Source organism: Acipenser ruthenus, chromosome 1, assembly GCF_902713425.1.
Source record: "Acipenser ruthenus chromosome 1, fAciRut3.2 maternal haplotype, whole genome shotgun sequence".
Lineage (NCBI taxonomy): Eukaryota > Metazoa > Chordata > Actinopteri > Acipenseriformes > Acipenseridae > Acipenser > Acipenser ruthenus.
The window spans coordinates 6,429,766-6,456,885 of NC_081189.1; the positions used below are offsets into that span (position 1 = coordinate 6,429,766).

Consider the following 27,120-nt stretch of genomic DNA (forward strand, 5'->3'; position numbering starts at 1 on the left):
TATTTTTTGTAGTTTATTTTGCATGTGTAAATATTCGTTCATGAAACGCGTGTAGTGTATGGTTTTACTATGGTCTCCCTCAGTGTATGGTTTTACTATGGTCTCCCTCAGTGTATGGTTTTACTATGGTCTCCCTCAGTGTATGGTTTTACTATGGTCTCCCTCAGTGTATGGTTTTACTATGGTCTCCCTCAGTGTATGGTTTTACTATGGTCTCCCTTAAGTACATCAATGTGTAATTTGAATTTGTATTTAGCTTTCTTCTCTCGAATTGTTTATGTGTGTGTGTGTGTGTGTGCGTGTGCGTGTGCGTGTGCGTGTGTGTGTGTGTTTTCGTGTGTGTGTGCGTCTCTTTCAACTTGTTTTGATATTTGGAACATGTCCTTTATATATTCCATATCTTCTGTTCTAAGAGAATTTGTAACAAAGATATATTCAGACTTTATATAGTTCATATTTTACTTTATTTAGGACATTGAAAAAATATAAACTTATCACAATTATTCATATTTTCCAGCTAAAATATGTGTTTCTTATTTCTAAATATATATATTTGCTGTATCTAACAATAGGCTGTTGAAAAAAAGATAACCTGCCTGAAAGTTAAACTCACATTAATACATTTCTGATATTTCATATTGCATTTTTAATAAAAACAAAGATAACCTTCTGAGAGAATGCCATGCATACTTTATCTTTTAAAGTCAACAGCTAAAAAGTTTATACAACAACAAAAAAAAGTTTTGTTTTTTTTTTGGTTTGATTTTTTTTTCAGTATGCCTCTTGGCCAACGTATTGATTTTTTTTAGCAGCAAATCATCTGTGGGCTCACAAGTTTTTTTTATTATTATTATTATTATTTTTACTAGATATGATACAGACGCTTTAATTTCAGTAAATAGAAGCCAGTCCACATTTGACGTTGACAAATGACCATAAGACCAGAAGAGCCGTTTAAAGATGACTTTGAAGGGTTACACGAGCTAGAAGAGTACCCGGTGAAAGAGGTTTATAAACGTATTCACAAGGGATATGACACCACTGCTTTAAAATGTACTACAGTGAGTACGCTACATTAAACACAGGAGCCAAAAATATAACCGACAAATATAACTTCTTTCGGGGGAAAAAATAACAAAAATTAAACAAAAACTGACATTTTATATCAAAGAAACTAAAGAATGTGTCTGGAAAATGAGTTCATATTGTCTAACCCCACCTGCCCAACCCCCCTCTCCCAGCACATTTGACGTTTATTGATTATTTTGATCTTATAATCACAGTGAATCTGTTATATGCTGTATACAGGGTCCCTGCGAGTGGTTAAAAACGTGCGTTTTCAGTACACTATCTAATGTACAGTACACTGATTAATAAAACCTGCTTCCTGTGTTTACAGCGCAGGGGAAGCTAACGATCCCCCGTTATTTGAAAAGGAAAACTTGCAATTAGAAACGTGTTCTTCTTCTTACTATGGAGCATGAATGATGAACGAGAAACAATGTGTGCAAAATAGATGATCCACTTTCAAGGGAAACCCCGCCACAATCCAACATTTAAAAAGATGCAAAAGAACGCAGCCTGAATACCAGTTACCTACAGACTTATAACCGTGAATTCTAGAGAGAACGCTCACAAAAATCGACATTTAATTAATTCAGTTCTTCCTTTATACGTTGCAGTGGAGATTTAAAAAAAACGACAAAGAAAAGCTAAAATGTTAGTAAAAGAAATATCAGCATCAACTGCAAGGAATGGGCCTATATTTGCTATACATTTGCGAATATATTTTGGTATCCTGCCACCTGGGTTTTTAGTATGAATACCATATCGGTATATATTTCGTAAATATTTGCTGTCATTTTACAGCAACGCGTTTTAAGTATTTTTGTATATATCATCTGGATATATGGTTCAATGTACATGTATATTTAAAATTCCCATTTTTTATCTTATATTATTTGTGAATTTAATATATATATATATATATATTTTGTTGGGTAAATTATGAATGCGTACGAATACATCTCGCCTTCAGCTTCATTGTATTATTTGTTTGCTCGTCTAGACTGAATCCTAACAAGGCATCCTTCTACCTATGCATAATATATCGCTCAGATCCTGGAGTCAAAGGGCAGATATGAGCTCGATTAAGGTGGAATAATGCATAGAAGACACCAGCTATAATAACCGCTTTTGGAGCTGAGTTGGAATTATATAACTAGTGTGCATTACCGGGAGTAATTGATAAATCGCATTGATATGGCAGTGTGCCAAAAACTGTTTTCCCTCAACTTAAATCTTTCAAATAAGGACTGTACGTTAACCGAATGACTGGATAAATATTGAATACGTTTCTCATGGAAAGAGTTTCCATTTCAGTTATGAAAAAACAGCCTCGAAAGTAAACTTTAGTCGCGAGTGGTAGAGGAAGAGTGGTTGAACTCCACCGTCCTTTTAATAAACATCACTGCACCCGGATGAAAGGATTTCCAAAAGAGCAGCGGTACCCTAACTGGTGAGATAATACCGTTGATTATACTGACAGTAAATTCAAAAAATATATACTTATAAATATATGAAAGTGACCCTAAGTAGGCCTATGTCTGGAAACAATTACAGGTGCCATATCGTCATGACAATACAGTTAAACATTTCGTAAAAGACATTTAGGGTGTGGGGTCAACGCGCCATATGCGTTCTGTTTAGGATAATAAACATACAGTATACAACATCTGCAAATGTCTGATAAAAGGTAGCGCCTGCATTGCAAGATAATAGTAGCGCCGTCGTTTCTGCTCCTTAGTTGCTGTCAGTATAGTTAACAATGTTCTGATATGGACGGTGGCTCCAGAGGCTCATCTCCAGGGGCTTTAATTAACAAGCTGTCTGGAAGCTGCAGAGCTCCACCAAACAGCTCTCCGCAGCAGCAAATCCTCCAGCCGCCAGAGCCGGTGCAGATCCTTTCGAAGTTTATCTAGGCTGCACTTTCTTTGACACAGAATTAACTTCCTGTTCGAAACTCAGAAGAAAAAAAAAACCTGACAGTCAATTAGTAGTTTACTTACCAACACAGTTCAGTTAGGATGTAATGTACAAGTTGCAATAATCACTAGATAAGTGCGTTTTAAGCAAGTTAGCAAACATAGCACGGTATAAATAATCAAGAAGCAGTGGGATAAATTAAGCTTGTATATTGACAACATAAATAATACTTTAATGATTAAGAACGTAGAACGCGAGTGAAGGGAATTAAATAAAATCGAAGGTAACCTACTACCTTGAAGTTACAGTACTAAAAGTGATGCATAACATTGAAGTAATGCAGATATAAATTAAAATAAATAAATAAATTTAAAAAACAGCATTTAAATATGAATTAAAATAGAGAACGAAGTTTAGCTTTAGGGAGCATCTCGCGTATCACATGAAAATGGACACGTTCCTTTTGGTGTAGTTTCATAGTGGCAGAAGTAATTGGATCTGAAGTTTAAGGGTAGCGAGTTGAAGGTCAAGACAGAGCGCTGTCCATGGTGCTACATTGACTTCAGAGGTAGATTTAGAGCCCATCAAATTAGATAGCGCAGGACACTAATCAATACAATCGCAACCGCGCCAAGGCTTATAATATATCTTTATAGAATTTTACACAGTACGGACAGCATCTACTTTAAACATATATATATATATATATATATATATATATATATATATATATATATATATATATATATATATATATATATATATCAGCTTTGTAAGGGAGCATTAAAAAGCATTAAAAATATACATTTGAAATGTAAAAAACTGACACATTTAAGCAGAAAAATAAGACTAACTATTTTCTGCCTTACATTATGTCTACTGTATTTCAAATCTTGTGCTTTTGTATATAAAATAATATAGAAAATGAATATATGATAATTGTGGTGGTCCACAAATGATTGAAGATTTGAGGCAATCGTGAGCTCTCTAAGCCCAACAAGATTGTGCTGGGGCAGAATGCATTACATGGGAAATAAAGCCATAAAGCCATCTTGGAAGACTTGGATAAAACAACTGATCTGCACAGCAACTAAGGCTCCAAATCTTTCAACAAAGGGTAACAAAAAACAAGCAGCAAACATATATATATATATATATATATATATATATATATATATATATATATATATATATATATATATAATAATTATTATTTATTTCTTATTTCTTATATAATTTTTTTAAGTGTGTGAAAATTATAACACATAATAACCTTAAAAATGTTTCCAAAGTGTGTGTTTGTTTATTTATTTATTTAAGATGCAAAATTAATTCTGAAACAGAGTAAAAGAGAATATGCATGATTAATGCATCTTGCATTAGCTTTGTGAAGGGGGCATCAAAACGCATTTGCATTATTGTGTGTATACATTTGAAAAGTAAAAAACTGACACATTTAAAGAGAAAAATAAGACTCTCTAACTATTGTCTGCGTTACATTAGGTCTATTGTATTTCACATCTTGTGCTTTTGAAGATTACAACGGAATTCAGCTGTAAACACTATTGACATTTGGACAAACCGGCCAGCAGGTGGTTTGGTGAACTTGTATTAATTCAGCAAGGGGAGTATAAATATTATTGACCACTGATATTCTACACTTATTTCTTGAGAATGTAATTATTGTCAAAGAAAACATATCTTTAGGAGGAGTGCCACGAGTCTGAACTAAGCATTTTGGACCAGATGTTCTCGTTCATTCTTAACCTAGATAACTACTGAAAATGCAGTAAAGGAAATTTTAAAATTGCAATTGATCATTTTGTTATGATTATAACATCAAACAAATCTCTTAATGTAAACTGATTAATACGGGTGGTTAGTAGTTATACTGTTCATTCAGCATGCATTGCATTTGAAATCCACTTTTTAGAACGATGAACTATGTAAGAATGGTATGAGTGTGTGTGTGTGTGTGTGAGAGAGAGAGAGAGAGAGAGAGTATTTTAAAGTTTTTTTTAAAAAAAAATTCTGATCATCACACAATGAATATATATCCTAAACAATTGGATATTTAACTTGACCCTTTTCAGCTGGGTGAACACGTTAAACATGATTGTCATGTTGTCTTGAGCTATATTAACAACATTGTGGAGGGAAAAAAGTAATTACAACAGATTTAGTTAATATAAAGTGATAATTAAAAATAAACGTATTATTATTATTATTATTATTATTATTATTATTATTATTATTATTATTATTATTATTATTATTATTATTATTATTAAAGTCCTACAGTACAAGATCATGCATTAATTGTTCGCTGGTTTTGGACTATGGTGCCGCCTCTTAAGAGAATGACAGCGTGCTAAGTAAGGGCATCCCGTTCCCATACCCGAACGAGAAGTAGGACCCTCAAAGGGAAACGGTTTGGAGGTGTGAGGAGAGCTGATTAAAACCTCTCCGTGCTCTGCGGACGCTGGGGCTTTGACTAGTACCTGAGCAGCATGAACGATAAAAAAGATAAAAGAAAAAGGAAATTAGGTTCTGCCCCATGCAGGAAGAAGCAGCTTTCACATCTGGAAGAATTGGACAGCGAAGTGTGAAAAAAACATCTCGGAGCTTTATCACAGGCAACCCTGTCTGCTTTCAACTCACAGTGGCATAGCAATCGTGTCTTTAGTGGCCATTGAATCGTTTATTAGAGCTTTGCCGTGGTATTGGAATTAAATAGGAATGTTTAGGGACGTATAGATAAAGAAATATTAATTATCTTTATCTCGGTGTTTTTACTCGACAGTGTCTGGACTGGAGCTCGCCAAGGGATTCCCTTGCAATCGAAATGCCAAGTCTTTGTTCTGTGATAATAATGTAACAAATCATATTTATTTAAGTTGCGATTTGGGAAATTTAACGAATAGAAAATTAATGTAAACATCGCCAGGTTTAGAGATATATGAGCCAAACAGTTGTTTCCAGACAACATTCTCTTTAATTTCAGTCATCAGAGTAAGACAACTGGTTAATTAATACACAGATATAATCACTCTGTGAATGTAAGTTGAATACGGCTCCATTCATTTTATATTGAGACAGAAAACCAGGGAAAATCATGTATATGGTTTTTAGTTGAATTGAAATTAATATACAACTTTCAACTTCTCGAAAGAGAGTAACATAATATTGAATTTGATACATGAGCAAACCTATATACACACACACACACACACACACACACACACACACACACACACACACACACACACACACACACACACAATGCATCAACTAAACAGCTTGTTTAATGCACAAATAAAATGCAATACAAATCTAATAAAACGCTGGTTTTAGCAGAGATAAATAAAATATGTATTTGTAAACTATTTTTAAAGTTATCTGGACAAAAAAAACATACATTTATTCGTTTTCAAAAACGTTTGTTTAAAATATTAAAAGAAGATCATATTTATATGCAATAAAAACACTTGTCAGTTTAGCATTATTTTATATGGATATACATTAAAAAATACAAGCATATACTAGTTTATAATAACTGAGAAATGGGTATGATGCCCACATATTTCGTTAATTCGTTTGAACACAAGTTTGTTTAGAATATGAAAACAAGCAATTATCACACTTCTTATTTGATAAAGGATAATTTATTGGTACATCGTCGCAATATATAATCAGTTGAATACGGCTCCATTCACACACACGCAAACAAGTTTCATGTTACAGCAAATGCTCAATCACCTATGAAACGTGTTTCCGAAGGCGTTCTACAGAAAGCATATGGAACCATTCTTATATATCGAATCTCAGAGGGTTCTATCTATACACCTGGTTCAGATAGAGGTTCGGTAATAAAATAATTTGAACACTAAGAGCAAAGGAAAGAAATAACACAAACGTGCCTTTGCTTTTGCTTTCTGTGACACGCCCTTCTGTCTTTGATTTGACAAGCTGTCCTTGTTCTGTCACGAAGGTACACCTGAAACTGAAGACGGCTTAGTTTTTATAATGACGACCGTTTATATAAATCAGAATTAAAGAAAGAAAGAAAGAAAGAAAGAAAGAAAGAAAGAAAGAAAGAAAGAAAGCAAGCAAGCAAGCAAGCAAGCAAGCATTCGAACTATTAAGCATAAATTATTGTATTTATTGTAGACCCATGTATTTATATGTTATAGTCTATTACACGTCATTTTCGGTCATTTTGCTTATATTTTTAATATCACAAGAATATATCAACTAAAAAGGGACGTGGATATTTCCGTTAACCCTTATAACTGTTCCAGTCATCGTATATCTATTATGCTGGTAAACGCACACCAAAAAGTGTTGTGTTTTATAATTCTGGACTGATTGGATTCAAATGACTTTATTAAGTATTTTGTCGTGTTTTTGTCTTCTTGGAAGACAGCTTCTCTTTGTCTGTTTTGCATTCCTTCACGTTATTGATCTGGTTGTTCTTGTGCTCTTGTTTTTATATGTGTGCACAGTAGTTTGCAGCGTGTCTGTTTGCTCTTGGTTAAACAGACGCTCTTCTGAGAGTTCTCTCCTCGGCAGCTTTACTTTCCGTATTCAATATTCGCGTATTGACTTTCACACACAACAGTCTTACTATGCACCGTTTTTTACAAGTCAAGGGAGTGTAATTTCCCTCCGTAGATTTTGTTCTTGTTCACACTCACATTTATTTCATTTAACTTTCATATACCAGTTCCCTTTGTAAACGGAATATTTTCAATGTCTAGGCTTTATTTAACTATGAAAAATGAATGCAATACAACCAACTGTTAAACTAATAAGCCTACTATATCGAAACCCTGTAGCGAGTGTTTTAAGGGACAAAACTTACCCTGATACCACTGTAAAATCATTTGCCAAACTAGACACAAACAGTCCAGCGAATACGGGTCAGTTCTGTGTTTCACATTCACTGCATATATGCACATCAAAGCCTTGAACAGAGTTAAAAAGCCGCCGGTGGGTGGACTAGCTATATTGTATCTGGTATTCAAAGAACATATATATAGACGATATATATAATATATATATTAAGATCCCGCTATGCATTGGAGTGTGCAGAAAACCTGTATTTTCACTTTTACGTTTGTTTCCCTGGGTATGGCATGCGCTTCCTGCAAGAAGTCCATGCAGCCTTGATCTCGATGGAGTTTCGGGTTGTTTCGGGTTGTTTCGGGTTGTTTCGGGTTGTTTTGGTCTGTACGTACCTCCGTGAGGCAGGTCATACTGTATTGATCGAAATGAAAAACAAATGGTAACGGAAATCCCAGGTGAAACGCGGCTTCATCTCCAAATGAGCTGGAATGAAAACAATTTACGCGCGATTGGTGAAGCAAAAAAAAAGAGAAAAAATGACAAGAAAACAGAAGAGTCTTTTGCAAATGATTGTATGCATGGAATTGACAAGGTTGTTTACAACTCTATCAGCTGCTGTGTGCTGTAGTTCATAAACTGTGAAGTGGCAAAATATGATATATACGTTGAATAAACATTTGCGTGTTATTGTAACCAGGATCAACTAGCATGTTTGTATGTACAACCATATTAATAGCTACAGATGAAATACACATATTACAGTACTAAGCATTTTTGTCTATAAAGTTTGTTAATGTATTGTTTCACATAATCACTCGTAAAGAGAGATTGGTAACCCTGGACAGTAAATAGGCACGAAGTTTAAGTGTTGTACTTCATTATAAACATCTTTTATTAATGCATTCCAAAACAGAATGAATCAGTACAAACTTTTCACTCTCTGCTGTCTGACAACCATCCTAATACGAGGTTAGGTTTCCTTCTACTAATTCCTGACTGAAGACTGAATAGTTTGGTATCTATTAGTTACTATTGGACATCTCGACCACCAAAACATTAAAATATATATCTTCTAAGAAACTTCATATAGCAGCTATAGGTTTTGCTTAGCATAGTGATAAAACGCTGATTGCTGCAGCTTAGTGACCCATACAATTCGGGGGTTAGTTTTCTCTTCAGACCAGAGCATATAATTATGCAAATAGAGCGCTGTCACTGATCTGTTGGAATATTCCCAAATAGAATGGTGGAAGAAAGTGCCATTTTAACTTACCCGAGCATTTACTCTGTGGTAATAGTTCACATGTAGGATTGTGCACGGGAAAGGGCGGGCACTAGGGCATGCGTAATTCACATAATAATTGAAATATCATTTTATAGGCAGTATTGACAGGTATCAGGGGAACTCCATGAAACCAGGATAGGACAATGATTAACATGCAAGAGTAAAACACAACCCAGCATTATAGACCTATAAGTGCCCCATTTCTTTTTTGAATGATCAGCTCTTTGTCCATGAGTTGGAGACAAAGTGGATATAGTGTTTGTTCTGCTAATTAATTTTCATTTGTATTGATAAACAGCACACATCCATGTAACATATTTTTTAACAGTATTGATATTTAAATGAGATTAGTTGTTACGTGTAGAATACACTTTATCCAAAACATCAAAGAGAAACTGCATTGAAACTACCACGAACTCAACTTAAAATCATGTATTACATGCAACTTTAGCATACATCCAATGATATATTTGGTACCAGTAGGTACTTTAAAAATAAATAAATAAATATATTTTTTAAAAGCCATGAATTAAGTAGTTGCAACCTAAAACATCTGATTCCAAGCAGGCGGATCACGTACAGGGAAAGAGCAAACGTTGTGTAGATTAATACTGTAGCCAGGTAGCTGGTATTAACTTAGTATCTATTCTGTTCTCTATGCCCCGTATTCCACTCCTCTCTGTTACCAGTACAAACCTGGCACACCGTTAAGTCGGATAAAAACACAACTTTTAAAAGTAGTAAAGAATTATGTGGAAGCACAGGTTTAACCGTGCTCGTGCCAGTTTTTAAATAGAAATGTAACTTGTTTTTCTTTTTATTGCTGAAAAAACAAACAGAACAAACTTTACACTGGTAGAAACGCGACGTGGGCGATGTGAGATGCGACCATTGTTGGAACAGCAAAGTACGCAAAATGAATTTGTAACAAGGAAAAAAAATGACTCGCCTTGTCTGATATATTGCATGATGAAGTGTGTAGATAGTGTGGCCTAAGTAAACGCTTTCTTTGTAAAAGCATATAAACTAAATATTGCATGTCCATTTATTATTTAAAGCGCAAACTGTTAAATAGCGCAAAGGTGCCTGTGGTAGAATTACTTACCATTAGCTACTTCCTTAATAGGCCAGTCACAATGAAAGCAAACCATTTTAGACTGGGATTGATCTAGTGTTCCAGGCTATTGAGCTATTTGAGGACATCGTGCTTTTTAAAAGCAAAACCAAAATCAAAAGGCCATTGTAATAACCTTTGTTGGAAATGCAATTATTTAAGTTCTTAGTGCTCATTATCAAAATGCAGCTACCCTGGGACCGTTTCAGAGTGTGTCGTGTCTTACCAGATATACAGTGCTGATCACTGCGTGAATCCAGTGGGAAATCGAGAAGAATACACTTTCTATGAGCTGTTTAAGGATTATTTAGGTAGGTTTTATGGGACACAAGAAACCATACAGGATCACTTCTGTGCCGGTTTCATCTGATTTATAGTTTGTGGCAACATGTCAATTTCTACTAATTATTATGATTATACTATGAATTTAGTTGCATACTGTAGGCTACTGCTATACATTATTTGTTGCTGACCCAACGCAATATGAGATATTTGCCCACACGACCCCTATACACTAGCTGCTATAGGGTTAATGGAAGATTTCAAAGATTTATCGTGGGGGCGTTTAATGACCGTATTGGTTTTCAACACGTGAAAACAAATGGCGTTGTAAACCTTAGAAGGGTATGACTCCTTTACAAAGATTAATTACCTTATACCTGGTTTTAACGCATGGGTTTTCACGGTTTGACTGTCTCGGTGCTAAAGGCGTCTAAACTATCTACGGCCTTGCATTGACTGATATGAAATGTAGTGTTTAACAGATGAAAACCACGGATCTGTTAAATTTGATAACACAAATAGAAAAAAAATCTATTATACAGCACGTAATCTGGAAGTTATTATTTTTAAATGTATTTATTTCTTTACTTATTAATTTTTCTTTCTTTTGTTGTTGTAGATCACGCCTGCAGAAGAGAGGATCGAAGACAAAGGTGCGTTTTTCGGGCCAAAACACAGGAGGGGGGGAAGAGAAACAAACAGGAGAAAGCGCTTACTTTAACATAATCGCATTTCCAACTCAAGGCGTTTTAAAATTATGCATTTCAATGGACTTCCCTTGCTAATAATCTGAGTTGATATCAGCAGATAAGCAAACTGTCAAGAGAGGTTTGATTTCATTCCGGATATCTGAGTATAGGGCTCGGATCACTTTTCCTATAGACTCAATTTCACTCTGCACTTCGGAGTTAGCCAAGCGGTAGCAACAGGCTTCTCTTTAGTGCTCTGTCCCGTTGTATTCCCTACTTCACTTCCACATACAGATCGCATTTCTTAATATTCCTGCCGTGTTTTATGGTCACTGACTATGGAGTCATTTTGACGAACTAATGTTTCACATGGGTCACTATTTTATTGGTCCGGAGTTTTAAGTCTTCGGCTGAGTTAAAGTGACTTGTTAACAGGAGAGGCAGCGCACACAACGAAAAACTGTTCAGAGCCACTTTCCATGGCAACAGCTTTCCATCAATCCCACGACAATGGCACACAAAGGACCATATTCACAAACATGTACCTCGGCGCTAAGTCACCTGTTTAAAAAATAAATAAATACATAAATAAATAAAGCAAATAATGATTCATCTAACTTGATGTTTCTTGCTCGTTTTGTAACATTTTTTTACTGAATAAAAACAGATACATTACATGAGTACAGAATGTCTCAGATTTGCTGCACAATAATAATCCTCATTCTTTTTATTTTGATCACTTTTTAAAATCAACCATTCATGTTTCTATTTGTTTAATAAAATTACATAAAATATTCAAACAAACAAAATCATTTCAGATACAGCAGTATATTTTGTCATGAATTAAAAAAAAAATACAATTCAATTACTGTACTTAGGTAAATCAGAGAGAATACAACCTAAAACAGGCAGGCTACAGAGAAGCAAAATAATTACAACAAAAAGTGAAACGAAGCAATTGTTGGAAATAACATATACCATTCATTGCAATCATTGAACATGCTTGTTGATAAACCATCACCCAAAAAAAACAAACCAAAAAAAACACCAAAAGTCTAGTCTGTATTTATGGATATTTTGTAATTCTGTAACATATAAATCTAAATGTTTATAACTTGTAATTTCTACAAACCAAGTTAAGCAAAAATGAGTTCGGTATAAGTTGTCACCAGCATTGCATAAAAAGTACAAACCACTGTATTAAAATGGTGGCGTTTTTATTTGCTTGTATATGTAAGAAATCACTGCTGGTAAACTGTAGCAATTATCAATAAAAGTTTTATTACTGGCTGCTGGAAAACATTTATTTTTTTTTGTAATGTTCCTCGTTAAAAATCAGGAATAATTTACATCTTAAATATTAAATGTGCTTTAAATTTGGTTTAAGGCTGTTCTGTTTAATACATTACTTGCAGAGCTACTTATGGCTTTTGGGCAGTTGGCTGCTATAACAGGGTCATGGTATTCATTTATAAGGCAACAATATTAACACATTTTAAGCAAAAAGTAGTGTTGTAGTGTCCAAAACGGTGCACTGAGAACACTATACATGGGACAGGGATAAAGAAATTGCCATGCATATTCAGTACTGTATATTAGCATGGTGTGAACAATCCTCAAGCTCACAAAATATTTTCTATAGGTTTCAAAAAGTCCTACAGCCTGCTGTCCCCTTATTAGTTACACCTTATAGTCTAGCGAATGTTATAATTTAAACCTAGAGCAGAAAAAAGAGAGAGTCGTGTTTACAATGACATGATTACAAGAAAATCATCAGCAGAGAAATCACCAATTCATAATCATGCCTTTATCAGCTGTGCTGGAAGACAATTTGAAATAATAGCAAGAAGAAGAAGAAGAAGAAGAAGAAGAAGAAGAAGAAGAAGAAGAAGAAGAAGAAGAACTTTGTCAATACACCAGATCACAAAACAGGATACGTTAGCTGGTTAATAACTGAAGATATTTAGTTACAATACAGGTTATTTTGTTCTCCTAACATTAAGTTATCCCTTTACAATATACAGCAATAGCCAAACGTTGTGCATCACCTAGGATTTTAGGAATGAGACATAAGACAAATTAAAAAGAAAAACAAACAAAAAAAACATATTAACTTATCTTTTATTTAACATCATGTAATCACAGAAACTACAAAATAATATTGCAAAAGTCTACTGCAAGCCATAATAGTAGTCTGGTATTTTCTGTTAGATTTTGAAATGTCACATTTCAATTTTATTAGTATATGTAAAACTACAATGGGGTATGTAATTCAGCAGGTTTCATTTAACTTTATGAAGCACAATGAGTTTTTTCTATAGAATGATGCAAACCCTTGGCCGTAGCTGTACACAGGGACAGGCTTACCTTGTTGCTGTTAATTGCTCTAAACTTATGTTTATAACGTAACAGCATTCCACACAGGCTTAACTTGCAAAGTACTCTTCAGTAGGCTGTTAGACTCATGAAACTGATGCAAAGATCAGCCCTGACGTTCTCTAGTTCAATTTCTACTCAGCTATGGCTTACTTTGTATGGATTTCCTCAATTACAGAAATTATTGCAGTACTAGGGCATTTCTTTTTTCTTAAATGTGATACATCCTTCAAAGTTGATGAGATGCTTTGTTTAAGAGGATGACAAATGCAATAAATACATTATATACTGATAACCAACTTTTATTTTGTGAGCAATGATGCGAAAGAAAGCTAATTACTGTAATTGTATTTCCGGGGTATTTGTATTATAATTTTTTTCTGCCTTCATTATATAAAGTTGCCAATGTCAGTTTTCTTTTAAAATATTTTACCACTTAAAAAAAAAAAGTTAAAATGTATTTAAAAAACACAGAAGATTAACACAGTTATCAGAACCTGCCAGGTTCAATATCAAATTACTTCAGCAAATATAGAAGAGAGCCATATCTTTTTTTTTTTCTTGTTTGCTTTTAAAAACCCTTGTATGCAACAAAAATGCACTCCTATTATACACAGCAATCCAGTTACTGTACTTATGGCTTTACAAACAGCACTGTACAGAAACGACAAAACAAAAGAAAGAGAGGGTTTAAAAAGCATAACATTTCAAATCAAAGCTAAAATCACCGTTTGATAATTGGTAGAAACTAAAATAAAATCAAATATATCTTAGAGCAATAGGGGAAAGCCAAGAAGCAATAAGACCAGGAGGGAAGTTTGAAGCTGGCATTAGCTTAGTGCAGGGCTATGTCAGGGCAGTTAGAGGTGCACCATACTGCACAGTGCAGTACTGCTGTCAACCTTAATCTGCACACTGATGAGCAGCACGAAATGCAAGCTACAGCCCACAGGAAGCACAACCCGTGAACCCATATTGCTTTGACAGTTGCAGTCATCTAGAAATAATGCAAAACGCTATTTAGATGTATACACTACGGCCCTGTGCTCTAGGGAGAAAACAATCTAATGAGGGGCTGGGGGCCTGCTCACACAAAACAAGGCAATAGGAGAGAGATTTCTTTCCCCTTTTATAACTCTTCATGCTTTATTCTGTTGGCGCTCCTTGTGGTTACTGTGCTCGTGGGTTTGGCTTCACAGTTCTGAGCTTCGAAAGCATCAGTAAAGTACTTGAAAATAGAATGGAAACTCTTCCATGAAGTTAACTCGTGACGCTCTGTACCTGAAAGACAAACAGACAGACACACACACACAAAAAAAAAACAATTACTGGATATAGAGTGCGGTTTAACTTTGTAGAGCTGGAAGAGGAGATGTAATTGGGTAAGACATTTGCTAAGTGCTCTCATCCTGCCCACCCCTGAGCACAGAGAGGGTACGTGTACATTGCGATGCTGCACCATCTCCAAGGACCTGACTACACTTTGGAAAAACTTCTGCTTTGCCATTTCTGGGTCTGTCTCTCACTCACTCACACACTCACTCACTCACTCACTCACTCACACACTCACACACACACACACACACACACACACACACACACACACACACACACACACACACACACACACACACTCACACACACACACTCCAGCTCTGGATTCCTCACTGGAAAAATATGCATTGTAAGGAGAACATGTTGTGTGATGCCTTTGCTCCCTTGAACGGGACGTCGTACATTTTTCTCTATATTAACACAAGGGAGGGGGGAGGTTAGCTGTTAAAAGCTCATTTCAAGGGTAAAAAGGGCATCGGCTCTTCATCCCAAAGCAAATTCAAACTATTTCATTTTTACAGCACTTTTGGGCTTAGGGTTATTACATCTTGTTGTCTCTAGTCAATCTCTCTAGTCCCTTAATTTGTTTGCTGAAGGGAATTATCTTGTTAATGATCAAATCTGTTTCAAATTATCTTCTTTTGCATTGGAAGGCATGCCAGCATTTTTGTAATGCACATACTGATGCAAGGGTTTAAATCTGTTTAAAAATAATAATGAACAGAACCTAAAGGCGTGTTGGGGTTAAACTAAGTATGTGTTGCACCATACTGTAACAAAACATAAAAAAATTAACAATCTGCTGTTCAACATTACTCTTCATATAACAAGAATACCCATATTTCAAAGGAACGCTCGCTAACAAACTCCATTCCAGACAACCTATTCTTCTAGCAACATTTTCCAACACATTACAAGCCCAGGAGTTACATTGCTAATCAATAGAGGATGTTAATCTGTCTTTTTACAGAGTTATGCTTCGGATGATAAATTAATTAGCGTTTATGGTAGGTTTATGATAAAGCTGATGCCGTGCTGTTTTTTTTTTTTTCTTAGACGATTACAAAGATAGCTTGGAGAGGAAACATTTCTTCCTAAATTAAAAAAGAAGTCCACTGATGCGGCTAACAACTGGTAGTATTACAGCATATGGCAGCTTTTCAAGGTTTTTTTTATTGCACTTCTTATCACAGTGTAATAGTAGGTCATTGCTATAGAGATTCAACACTTAATTTCACCAGCTAATAGCTCAGTCCCTGTAACCATATTTGCTGCCTAGCAACAGATGTGTGGCAATCCCATAATACAGTGCAGTTTTTGTATAGGTTGCAAAGCAAATAATGATTCAGTTGGGGGTATATTAGTGTCCAGATATACTGTAGTTATCCACACCACATAAGAGCAGCATTTGTGAGCGGAACACACAGACAATCGTATAAATTTGGCAATTTTGCCTTTATATTACCTTCAAGGATGATAATAGTGGCTCTCTTTTACAAGCCTAACACATTTTGACAGTGCTGTTTCCTGGTCTAAACATGCAAACTTACAGACTGTGAGACAAGTGTAAGCTTTGTTAAAATTACTCTCAGTGGATAGGACAGATACATCTTTTTTTGTTTGATATATATATATATATATATATATATATATATATATATATATATATATATATATATATATCTTTTTCTTTTTCTTCTCTATATTAACACTGTTACTAGCAGCAGCCCTGAGGGATACAATTAAAAATACCTTTATGGCTCCACCAATGAGTGTACACGGATGGTGCAAGTACTGACCCTGTGTTTATTAGATTGACCCCTTGCTGGTCTATATTAATGAACACTGCTGAAGAAAAAGGCCTGGTGAACCAGGCTGCCGATCGTTTAGGATTTTATAGACAGCGGTGATCAGTGCCTTGGGTCAAGTTTACCAACCCTGCAATCATCAAGTTAATAACCCTCCCACTAACATCCCTTACCTGTGTACGCCTCTGAACAACGCTCCCTTCCAAACTCATAGCCTTTAGAGTACTTATTTATAATTTATATCCAATTTGAAGCGCAAAGATTTTTTTCTTTTCTGTAGGGCAAAACAATCAATGTTGGCTTGTGCTTTAGCTCCGAACCCACAGTGAACTGTAATGCAAACCATCCTACTGCCTGATTCAAGCCTAGCTTGTCATGTACAGTGCGGTGCAGGCAAAATGCAAATGAAGGAGCTTTTTAAATTGATTTCAAATATTTCCAACGCCGCAGTGTACAACACACAGGAACATCATCTCTACATTCACTTTGAAAGCGCTTTACAACAATGGCATGTCAAGAGAAATAAAGGGAGATTGCAATATTTACAACTATACAATTCTGGGCAACAATTTTAAAATCTTACGTCAGTATTCTGAAAACTAGCCTTTACGAGATATCATTATCATTACACCAATATGACACTATATAAAGCTCTTTTAAAAAAAATGCCTGAACTGTAAGCCAAGACATATGCTTCCTCTTCCACTAAAGCTGTTGAAGAGCTGGACTCTGCATCACCACACCCCTGCTCTGCTGTTTAACTCCCTGGGCCCTCTCACAGATCCCTACCCAGAAATGAAACAGCCGGCTTACGGGGAGATGTTTTAATTGTCTGATGGGCCATGTGGATTACAGACCTGTCTCTTCCAGCAGGAGTCACTGTGGAGCAAAACAGGGCTGCTCAAGAAAACAACAGGGACAATCAACAAACCACCAGTGATCTAAAACATGTTGTATTACTTTCTCTTACTATGTAGACTTCTCTTTGGACAGTATGTGAACATAGTTCCTGAACAGTAAGAAATGCATTGTGCGGTTCCATGCACTTTTCACTATCACTTCATTTCTCAAGGAACAACATTCTCCTTCTCTCCTGAACTCATGTATGTGCTTTTCAATTATTGAAATTTAATAGAAACAAACCAAAAAATAAACCAACAACAAAAAACAGAAAGTCGTCCCGACCCCTTTTTGTTTCTGTCTCTTATGAAGGATCTAGCCTGCGTTTCATTTACCTGTGTGTTGTCTAATTATTCTCCCCAAAGATATTCACAGATGCAGGCTATTTGATCCTGGTTAGTTTGTGTTTCCCACCAAATTGGCTGGATCCATTTTGGGATAACAAACTGTTTTTTGATCTTCTTTGAGACTTACATGGAGTTAAGTTTGTATTGATCTCTGTGTTGGAAGAGACAATGCACGCCTCTTCTTTGGTCAAAGGACTTGTATCACAGCTAAAGGCCATATTCTGTGACCAAAGCAGGATTCTGTAATACATGCTAATCTTGTGACTGCAATGGATTTCAAAAACAAATACAAGGTGAACTGCAAACACAAAGTGCTGCCCTGAGAAACTGTTTAGAATCAAAGCTTACATGTTGGGATTACTTTTCATCTGTGGTGAATTATTTAAAAACCCTGCTACTTACTGTTTGTGAATGCATCTCTTATAATTTGACAATACATTTAGGGGAAAAATAAAAAGTTTTTTTGTTGCACGACAATTCTTACTTAATGATACAATTTGTTTTAAACAACGTAATTATTATTAACATCTATTAAAAAGGCTGCCTCAGAACTACTGAATTTTGAATCCAGCATTCTGGGCCTTTAACTTTTACAGTTCATGTTTAATAATTGAATTAACTTTTTTTTTTTTTTTACACCAGCACACTAATGATAAAATATTGTATTGTTTAGACCAACTCCCATCATCATCATTACCATTTACTGTTTTCATCAGATCAGTTTTTTTAATAAGTCACCCATTTGAACCTGAACCACTGTATTATTTGAGGCATGCTGTCTATCTCTGATATTCTGATCAGGACTGTATTTGACACAGCTGAAGTTTTACTTAGCTTGGCTACTGTTAAAGTGGATGAGCCACTGCCAGTTTAAACCAGTGAAGGGTATTGCAGGTGTCAAGGCCTATCAATCCGCAGTGCTAACATAGTTCAGACTAACTGGGAACATAAAGCTGTCCTCTGTAAAGAACTAATCAAATCGAAATGTACTCAGGCCACCACGAGGTGACTTTAATCACAGGATATGCTCTTTCATGCCTGACATTAATAGCAAAGCAGAACTGGAACAATGAGAAAAGGTCACGTTTTTAAGAACATGACTCACAAACAGGTTGTCACTTATTTTGAATCAGATTTATGCAGATTTCACATACAGCTCTGTAAATATCATGGCCGACATGTAATGCAGTTTCTAAGGCGTACTACAGAGTGTTTTCACATTCTGTACGTGCTGCTGTCATACATCAACAGCTGGCTTTTAAGGGTAAGTTCAGGGTCTGGGGGCATGACCTAACAATAACAAGACTACAATCCCAAAAAAAGGTTAAACAGGTCATTTAACACTGTACAGGAATCATAGTGTGACACGTTAGGACTTCGCAATTGTAACGTATTATGAATGTACGGATTACAAAGAAAATAAAGTGCTGTAATTGAGTTGAATGTGCATTTTGTTATATTGCTGCTGATGATTGTAAGCATTGGCTCATCTGTATGTAAAATAATATAGAAAATGAATAAATGATAATTGTGGTGGTCCATGAATGATTGAAGATTTGAGTCAATCGTGAGCTCATCCAGTTTGAGTTCCATATTCTCCATATCTGTAGCGGTCTAAGCCCAACTACAATGTGCTGGGGCAGAATGTAGTAAATGGGAAATAAAGCCATCTTGGAAGACTTGGATAAAACAACTGATCTGCACAGCAACTCAAGCACCAAATCTTCCAACAAAGGGTAAAAAAACAAGCATATATATATATGTTTATGTGTGTGTGTGTGTGTGTGTGTGTGTAGTACTGAGAGGGTGGTCTTTCAGGTACCTGCCAGTACATACATAATGATGAGTCTTTCCTCTCTGTCTGATAATCTTTGACAACGCTGTCGTCATTGTGGCCACTGGAGAAACATGCACATACTAAGCAACGACCCTCTGAGCCTTTTATCTGCATGTGTACTCTCCACAGGCCAAACAAATAAAAACCCATTTACACATGAATCAGCTTCCTCTGCGGAGCAGGCACCGGAGACGTTTCTATTCTCTGATACCCGGAGAAATGGCAGCCAGGTCTGAGCTTGTCTCACCAGAAATCATACAAGAGAAAAAAGCGACACACTGGAAAATGGCAGATCAGCAAAATGGAAGGCTGTTTGTAACGATCAACAAAGGACTCCCTGAATGCAGACAGTAAGAAACATTGGTCTGTGATCAACAATGAGCCTTTATCCTTTTGAAACCATAAAAGACCAGGTAGTATTATACACTCTGAAACAGAGATACACTTCTGATAACTGATTACACAAGATACTTCATGGCCATCTTAAAGGAATTAAAGCCTCCCTTTAATGAAGTGTGAGTTAAAAGCCCCTTTATGACTCGCTCCTTCTCTGCTGCGTCCAGCTGTGTTATACTGCTCACATCAAAGCGGCCGCACAGACCACCTTGGTTGTCAAAGTGCACTGGGCTAACAACATTGACATCACACAAAGGCCTAGAACGGGAGACTTTATTTTTTAAGGCAACCCCGCTGAGCCTGCTAATAAAGGTGCAAATACACAACGCCTCATTTGGGAAACTGAATCACAACTTTTTAACAACATTAAATCACATCATGCTTGGCTACACTGAGGGGGAAGAAAAAAAAGAAAGAAAGAAAAGTGTATTTTAATATGAAGCTGCCGTTTCTCACGCAGGGTTTTTACATTTTGAAAACAAAATGACAGGATTTGAAGGAGTACTAACCAATGTTTAAAATACATTTTCTTAATACTAATAATAATTATAATATTATCAGTAGCACACCTTTTTATTGATATTTTTCACAGTAATTCAGGATATGTAAATATTTTAAATATAAAGCTACAGATAAACTTTTATAGTTCACATGTCTGACTGCACCTAGATCACTGGAGTGAATTTGAAGTATGACAGTAACAAAGGGATTACACATCAGGAAGCAGCAGATACTTATAATCAATGGTGTTGTAACTTCTGCATATTCCAAATACAGTATTAAAAAAAACCCCTAATAAACACAAATATTTTCAACACAGCAAAAGGAGACCAGCGATAATGTTTCTAGTGAAAAAGAATACTGATTTTAAAACCTTGATTAGCCTTCCATTAATTGACTGAACATCACTCTATTCGTTTAAACAATGTGGTTTTGTGTGAAAAAGTTTTGATAAGAACAAATTCAAGCCGTTGCAGATTTTGGATGCTGACATTCAATTGATCTGAACAGCCAGAGACATTTGAAAGGAAGTGTGTCATATTTTTACAGACAGCAATCAACTAGGGAGTCCAACAAGCTCTGTTAAATGCTTGATTTTCAAACTTTGGGCCCTTTATAAAATATTCAAACAGTGGCTGTATTCAGAACTGTTGCCGTTTAACCTAATTGAACATACACCACAGAGCTTTAAAATATCACAAAAAAGACCAATAATCTTACCAGCACTGGGAGGTAATGTGGATGTTTTTTTCCTTGTATTAAAATTTAGGCAAACTAATTTTCCAAGGGCCATATTTTCAGCGTTTACCCCAGTCCTTAATTTCAGCGTTTACTCCAGTCCTTAATTAACTTTTTTTTTTTTTTTTTTAAATAGTAAGCAGTGTGGAGTAGTGGTTAGGGCTCCAGTCCTTAATTAACTCCTGTTTTTTTTTAAATAGTAGGGCAGCAGTGTGAAGTAGTGGTTAGGGCTCTGGACTCTTGACGGGAGAGTCGTGGGTTCAATCCCAGGTGGGGGACACTGCTGCTGTACCCTTAGCAAGGTACTTTACCTAGATTGCTCTAGTAAAAACCCAACTGTATATAAATGGGTAATTGTATGTAAAAAATAATGTGAAATAATGTATACTGTGATATCTTGTAACAATTGTAAGTAGCCCTGGATAAGGGCGTCTGCTAAGAAATAAATAATAATAATAATAAAAAGCCTGTTCATTTAACGGATCTAGAATCAAACAAATACGCTCTCTTTAGCACTCTCGGTGTGTTCTGCTTTTCCTTTTGCAACACTAACATGATTTTTTTTCATTAAAGAATGGATGAAACACTTTTGGCCCCCAGTGTCTTACAGCACCTTTAGGTATTTATTTTGAGGTATCCTGTGCAGGCTTTGTCAGATAGCGCCTGCCTTTGAGTGTAGTGCAGGATAGCTAAGCAGACTTCAGTTGCATTTTTACATGAAATATTCATTCTTTTAGTTTCATGTTTCACTCTAGGCTCTGTCTATCACATTGTTATTATAAAATATAGTACAACACCCTGTCATCAGTAAATTCAGTAACTTGTAGACAGTGGGAGCTTTATACAAATCTCTACTATGGCAATTTGACAAGAGTCTGGAGTTGATGTTTAACCACCTGATATGCATATAGATGGCATTTTATAGCTTTTCAAAAACCACTGCTTTATAAGGCAGTGTCTCCCTTGCTTGTTGGGAAAGTCCCTGGTACTGTACCTAACACCATTATTTAAAAATCTCTACACTGCAGAGTCACAAACGTCAGGCTCAAAATAAACCATTATACTATAGATGTTGTTAACATTCCAATCTATGGTGCAATTTCTTTAACGTAACAAAGAGAAATATCTGCATCACAGTTAAAAGCACTTATGCCTTATGATAATTCATTCTATTCCCCGACATGCAGCAAATATTTTATTAATATTTCCAGAGGCATACACATACACAAAACACGTAAAAACAAAAGTTCTTGTATTGTCTCTTTCTCTCTCCTGACTTTAGAATAAGTATTACACACCAGTGTTTATATACACCAAAAATATTTGTGCACAGTTATTCCTATCAGGTCCATTGTCGGACCCTGTCCGACATCATCAAAAAAACGCAAAAAACGGGTTTCTAGTCGTTTTTTCTCCGGAAAAAGCCGAGAAAACCATTCAATGGCTGAGTGGGAGCGACAGGAGCCGAGACAAGCCGATAAAAAAAAATAAAAAAATAAAAAGGCGTATCTCATGAATAGTCATACTTGCCCCTGGCATCCCATATGGGCGGTCATAAGGAAACAAGCTGGCTGATACTGCATCAGCGCACAGAGAACATCATGGACATTTGCAGAGCTTTTTTGAGATGTTATAGTAATAAAATAATGACTTGGATTGCATTATTGAGGAGTTTGGTGATAAAATGAGTGATCAGGAGATGATTGATCAGTATGTACGACTATTATTATTATTATTATTATTTATTTCTTAGCATATGTGAAAGCGATAGCGAACGAAAGGGTGGGGCGGGGCTGGAGATGCCTAGTGAGTGCTTTGTTGATATGCAGGGCCTTTTAAACCTGTTTGACTGTGAAAAAAAATACTTTTAAACAGCGCGTCTAAAATTAACTGCGCGTGTGAAAATAAATTGGACCTGACGCGCCTGACACGCACTTAATAAATGGACTGCAAAGGGTTAATGCAAGCACGCAAGTCATTAGAGGAACGATTCTTCTCTCGCTCATCCCTAAAGGGAGATGCTGTTCATGAGAAGATTGCAAAGTTTCCCATCTTTAAAAGTGTGTGTGTGGGGATCACATGGTGACTACTGTATTTAACTGACACACCACCATTATGGTTACGTTTAATGGAATAAATGTTTCAGCAGAACAAAATCCCATTTTCCACCCGCCCACACAGTTTAGAGATCCCCTCTTTTGAATAACAATGAGCGATTCTATGCATTACAATCATGCTTTATTGCCGTTGGTCAGATTTCTTTAAGATGAATGGTTAGTGTAAAATATCTCATAATGTTTTACATAATTAGACTGAAGATACCATCAGAAATGTTCTTCGGGAACATGTGCATGCAAATAAAAAATAAAGATGAAGACTATGACGGCAGAACTATGACTGCTGTGGAAGACACCGCTGTATTGCAAAGGGTTAAACAGAGCTGTCTAAATGAGCCAAAAGGTGCTTCCCAAGTCAATCAACAGATTTTGCTGAAAGATGCCAAGAGCTGTTAAAACTTATGACATGACCGCACGCTTGACAAAACAAATAAATCAATTTCGGTTGTCTAAGAACCCATCAGTACAGAAAACTGTATTACTTCATTCTCACTGAATATTATTACCAGAATCATTGCAATAAAGGTACACCATACAAACTTCAGATAAGATTATATTTGCTGTCTTTACTAGCCGACTGATCTTAAATCTTTGTCAAGCTGGGTCTATCCAAGTGATTCAGCCTCACAGGTAACCAATCTCTGTGTGAAGAAGTGTCTTCTTTCTGTCCTAACCCTACCTCCACTTCATTTCTAATCCTGGTTTCTGCACTGCGTTTAAAGTATTGTTTGGACACTTTCTAGGCCCAGAATGTCCCTTTGGCATTGTAATGACCAGAGTTGGACACAGTTCTGCGCAGTCTCACCAGTGCATTATACAAATTCGTAATGACTTCCTTGGATTTGTACTCCACATTTTTGGCTATATACCCCACCGTTCTGTTTGCCTTTTTGATTGCTTGCCCTGTGCTGCCTGGTTGCTGACAGTGATGACTCTATTACCACACCAAGGTCTTTCTGTTTGTGAGTCTGTTCCAGTTCTATATCCCCCATTTGGTATTTGGAGTCTACATTGTAACACTTCGTATTTGTTGACATTAAATTTGATTTGCCACATTTCTGTCACGTTCTGTATGCAGTGTTAATCATTTTGGATTTCCTGGGTAACTGAAAGCGTGTCGGCCTCTCCCCCACGTTACATTATATCCGACATTAAAGAAATGTATAGGTTCACTGCAGACATGACCAATAAAAACATCCACGGAGATGAAAAGTAATGTGTGACCCAACCCTTTTACATGGGAACTTTTAACAGGAGGAGATGTAACATTGGAGGGGATACGGAGGGGGCTGCTTCTAAGCAATAGCTCACTTAGGGAACAAAGTGTAATTAATGAGTTAGGCATGATAAGAGGAGTCTCTGGGAATGTGCTAATGGGGTCAGGTGCATGTACGCAAAGCAACAGATAACCTGCTAGCTGAGTTGCAAAGGGTAAACCTGTGTCGTGCACAATATTTGATGTTGTATGTGTGTGAGAGTAAAAACTTTATAGTCTCTGATTAGTACAGCTCTCTGTCAGTTAACAACACCAGTTTGTGTGTGCCGGTGAAAAAGACATAGGATTTACAGTTAAACAAAGGGTTCATGCAAATTGCAGTTTGCAATGAAGGAATATCTTGTAAACGGGAAATAAAAATGTTCAGTGGACTGAGCTTTGCATTCAAATGTAAATGAAACCTGATCTCCCTTACTGAGTTTTATAGTCACTCATTTACTACTAGATAATGCAAAAGCCTGCATACCAGCATGGATCCTTCTGTGTAACATATATAGACCTTTGTATTGCATGAAACCAAAATGTAGTGATTGTATTGTATTTGTGCTTTGTATTAGTGGACAATAGCATATGCACAGCACTCCAAAAACAATATGGTCGTCTGAGGAGTGCATGTGTGTCTGAACCCTTAATCAATACATTTGTAATTTAGGTCCAGCGGTTCGTTGAAATCACCCAGCGGACTTTCAACATGTTACAAACAAGCAGCTCTGACAGCATGGTATAAGAAATACATCCACACATACTGTTTGTAGTACCACACCATGGCACACTGACTCTGCTCATTCATGTTAACTGACACATTATTCCTCGTGTTTTGTAACTGGTTGACTTTAAAGTGCTATTGCTATTTATTACTGTTACCATGTTGTTTTTTTCCCTGTCGGAGTCTGCAGTACATTAAAAGACTTGAATGTAATGCATTTAGTTAAACACATTAGCTAAGATAGGCATTTAAAATGAAACATATCTTTTCCAAAAGCACCCTGGAGACACATTTCTCCATCACAGCAGCCATTTAACAGCTTACAGAATGGACAGAAGTCTAGTTTCAGGAGCATCGCGTTATTAAAGGCTTTTTTATTCAAGCAATAGAATCTGAAGAGGGCTTTACCGTCTGGTAAGGCCTGTCTCGTGTTGTTAAATGTCCCGAGCCAAAGGCGAGGATGACTAACATAACGAGAAGGGCCTTATCAGACAGTAAAGCCCTCATATGAAAATGGGTGCTCAAAAAAAATAAAAACAGCACTAGTTTTTGTTGATACCGAATACAAACGTTTTCCTCATTATTCCAGTAATGTGGTTTGCTCAGAATTCCATGTGCTCTAGTAGCCTTCACTCAGGCTTTATTATCCCAGCGGTAGATTATTTTGCGTCACGGGGTTTTCAATCGCTTAAATACCTTAATACTATAACAGAAAAAAAAAAAACATTTAAATAAATACAAGTAAAAGTAACTTTTTTATTTTTTTGATTAGGATTTGAGTGCAGGTGCATGTATTTGTGTATATTTCAGTGTTTAAGCTACCGTTTTAGCTGAAAATGTGTTCTTTTTAAATTTGAGCTGTTTTGTTCAGTTACTTGTTCACAGTGTGCTCATGAAGTTTATGCCAAGCCTCCTTCCTGGCTTGTCAGAGAACAGAGGACCATGCCTGTGCTGTTATTATTATGATATGGTGAAATACAGTTGCTGAAAGTAATCAGACTGCATCCAGTTGTTTCTTCAACTCTTATTTGGCTACTGGAATGCAACATAGTCCATCGCTGGGATAATGAAGCCTGAGTGAAGGCTACCAGACCACAGATGGAATTCTGAGCAAACCGCATTACTCATGGAATGATGAAAACAAATTCATTAGCAACAAAAACTAGTGCTTAATAAAATCACTGTAATCATTTTCTAATAGCAATAGAACCCTCATAAGAGGGCTTTACCATCAGGAAAGACCCTTCTCGTTACGTGAAATGCCCTCGCCTTCGGGTTGGGACATTTAACGACACAAGGCGGGCCTTAACAGGCGGTAAATACACCCTTTTCTTTGGATTCTATTGCTTAATTAAGACTCTCGTATTAACCAATCAGGTTAAAGAAAATCTCGGATCCACTTTCAAATCCTGATTATCTTTTTTGCATTTGCATTTGCATGGAGCATTCACAGGTAAGGCTTGTCTAGCTTCATCAGAATTCTATCTAAAGAATCCTTATTAAATTGATATTTCATGGTAGAAAAAATGGGTGATGACAAACAAAGAAGATGTGCCAACTGTTATTAACAGTTCAGTGCC

General features: G+C 36.1%; 1 protein-coding gene and 1 long non-coding RNA gene across 3 annotated transcripts in view; one reads left to right on the forward strand and one right to left on the reverse strand.

The window, feature by feature from the left end:
- LOC117404129 (uncharacterized) overlaps positions 1 to 12,491 on the forward strand; it is a 19,695-nt gene extending 7,204 nt beyond the window's left edge. The window contains exon 2 of the long non-coding RNA XR_004544622.3: positions 11,134 to 12,491. This is a non-coding gene — a long non-coding RNA (uncharacterized LOC117404129). The remainder of the gene's footprint in view (positions 1 to 11,133) is intronic.
- The window catches only part of LOC117973461 (cotranscriptional regulator FAM172A-like), a 177,930-nt gene continuing 162,631 nt past the window's right edge, over positions 11,822 to 27,120 (reverse strand). For both annotated transcript variants that reach the window (XM_058985518.1, XM_058985575.1), the window contains exon 11: positions 11,822 to 14,860. In XM_058985518.1, coding sequence (XP_058841501.1) covers positions 14,709 to 14,860 — 152 coding nt within the window. In that variant the 3' untranslated portion in view covers positions 11,822 to 14,708. The remainder of the gene's footprint in view (positions 14,861 to 27,120) is intronic.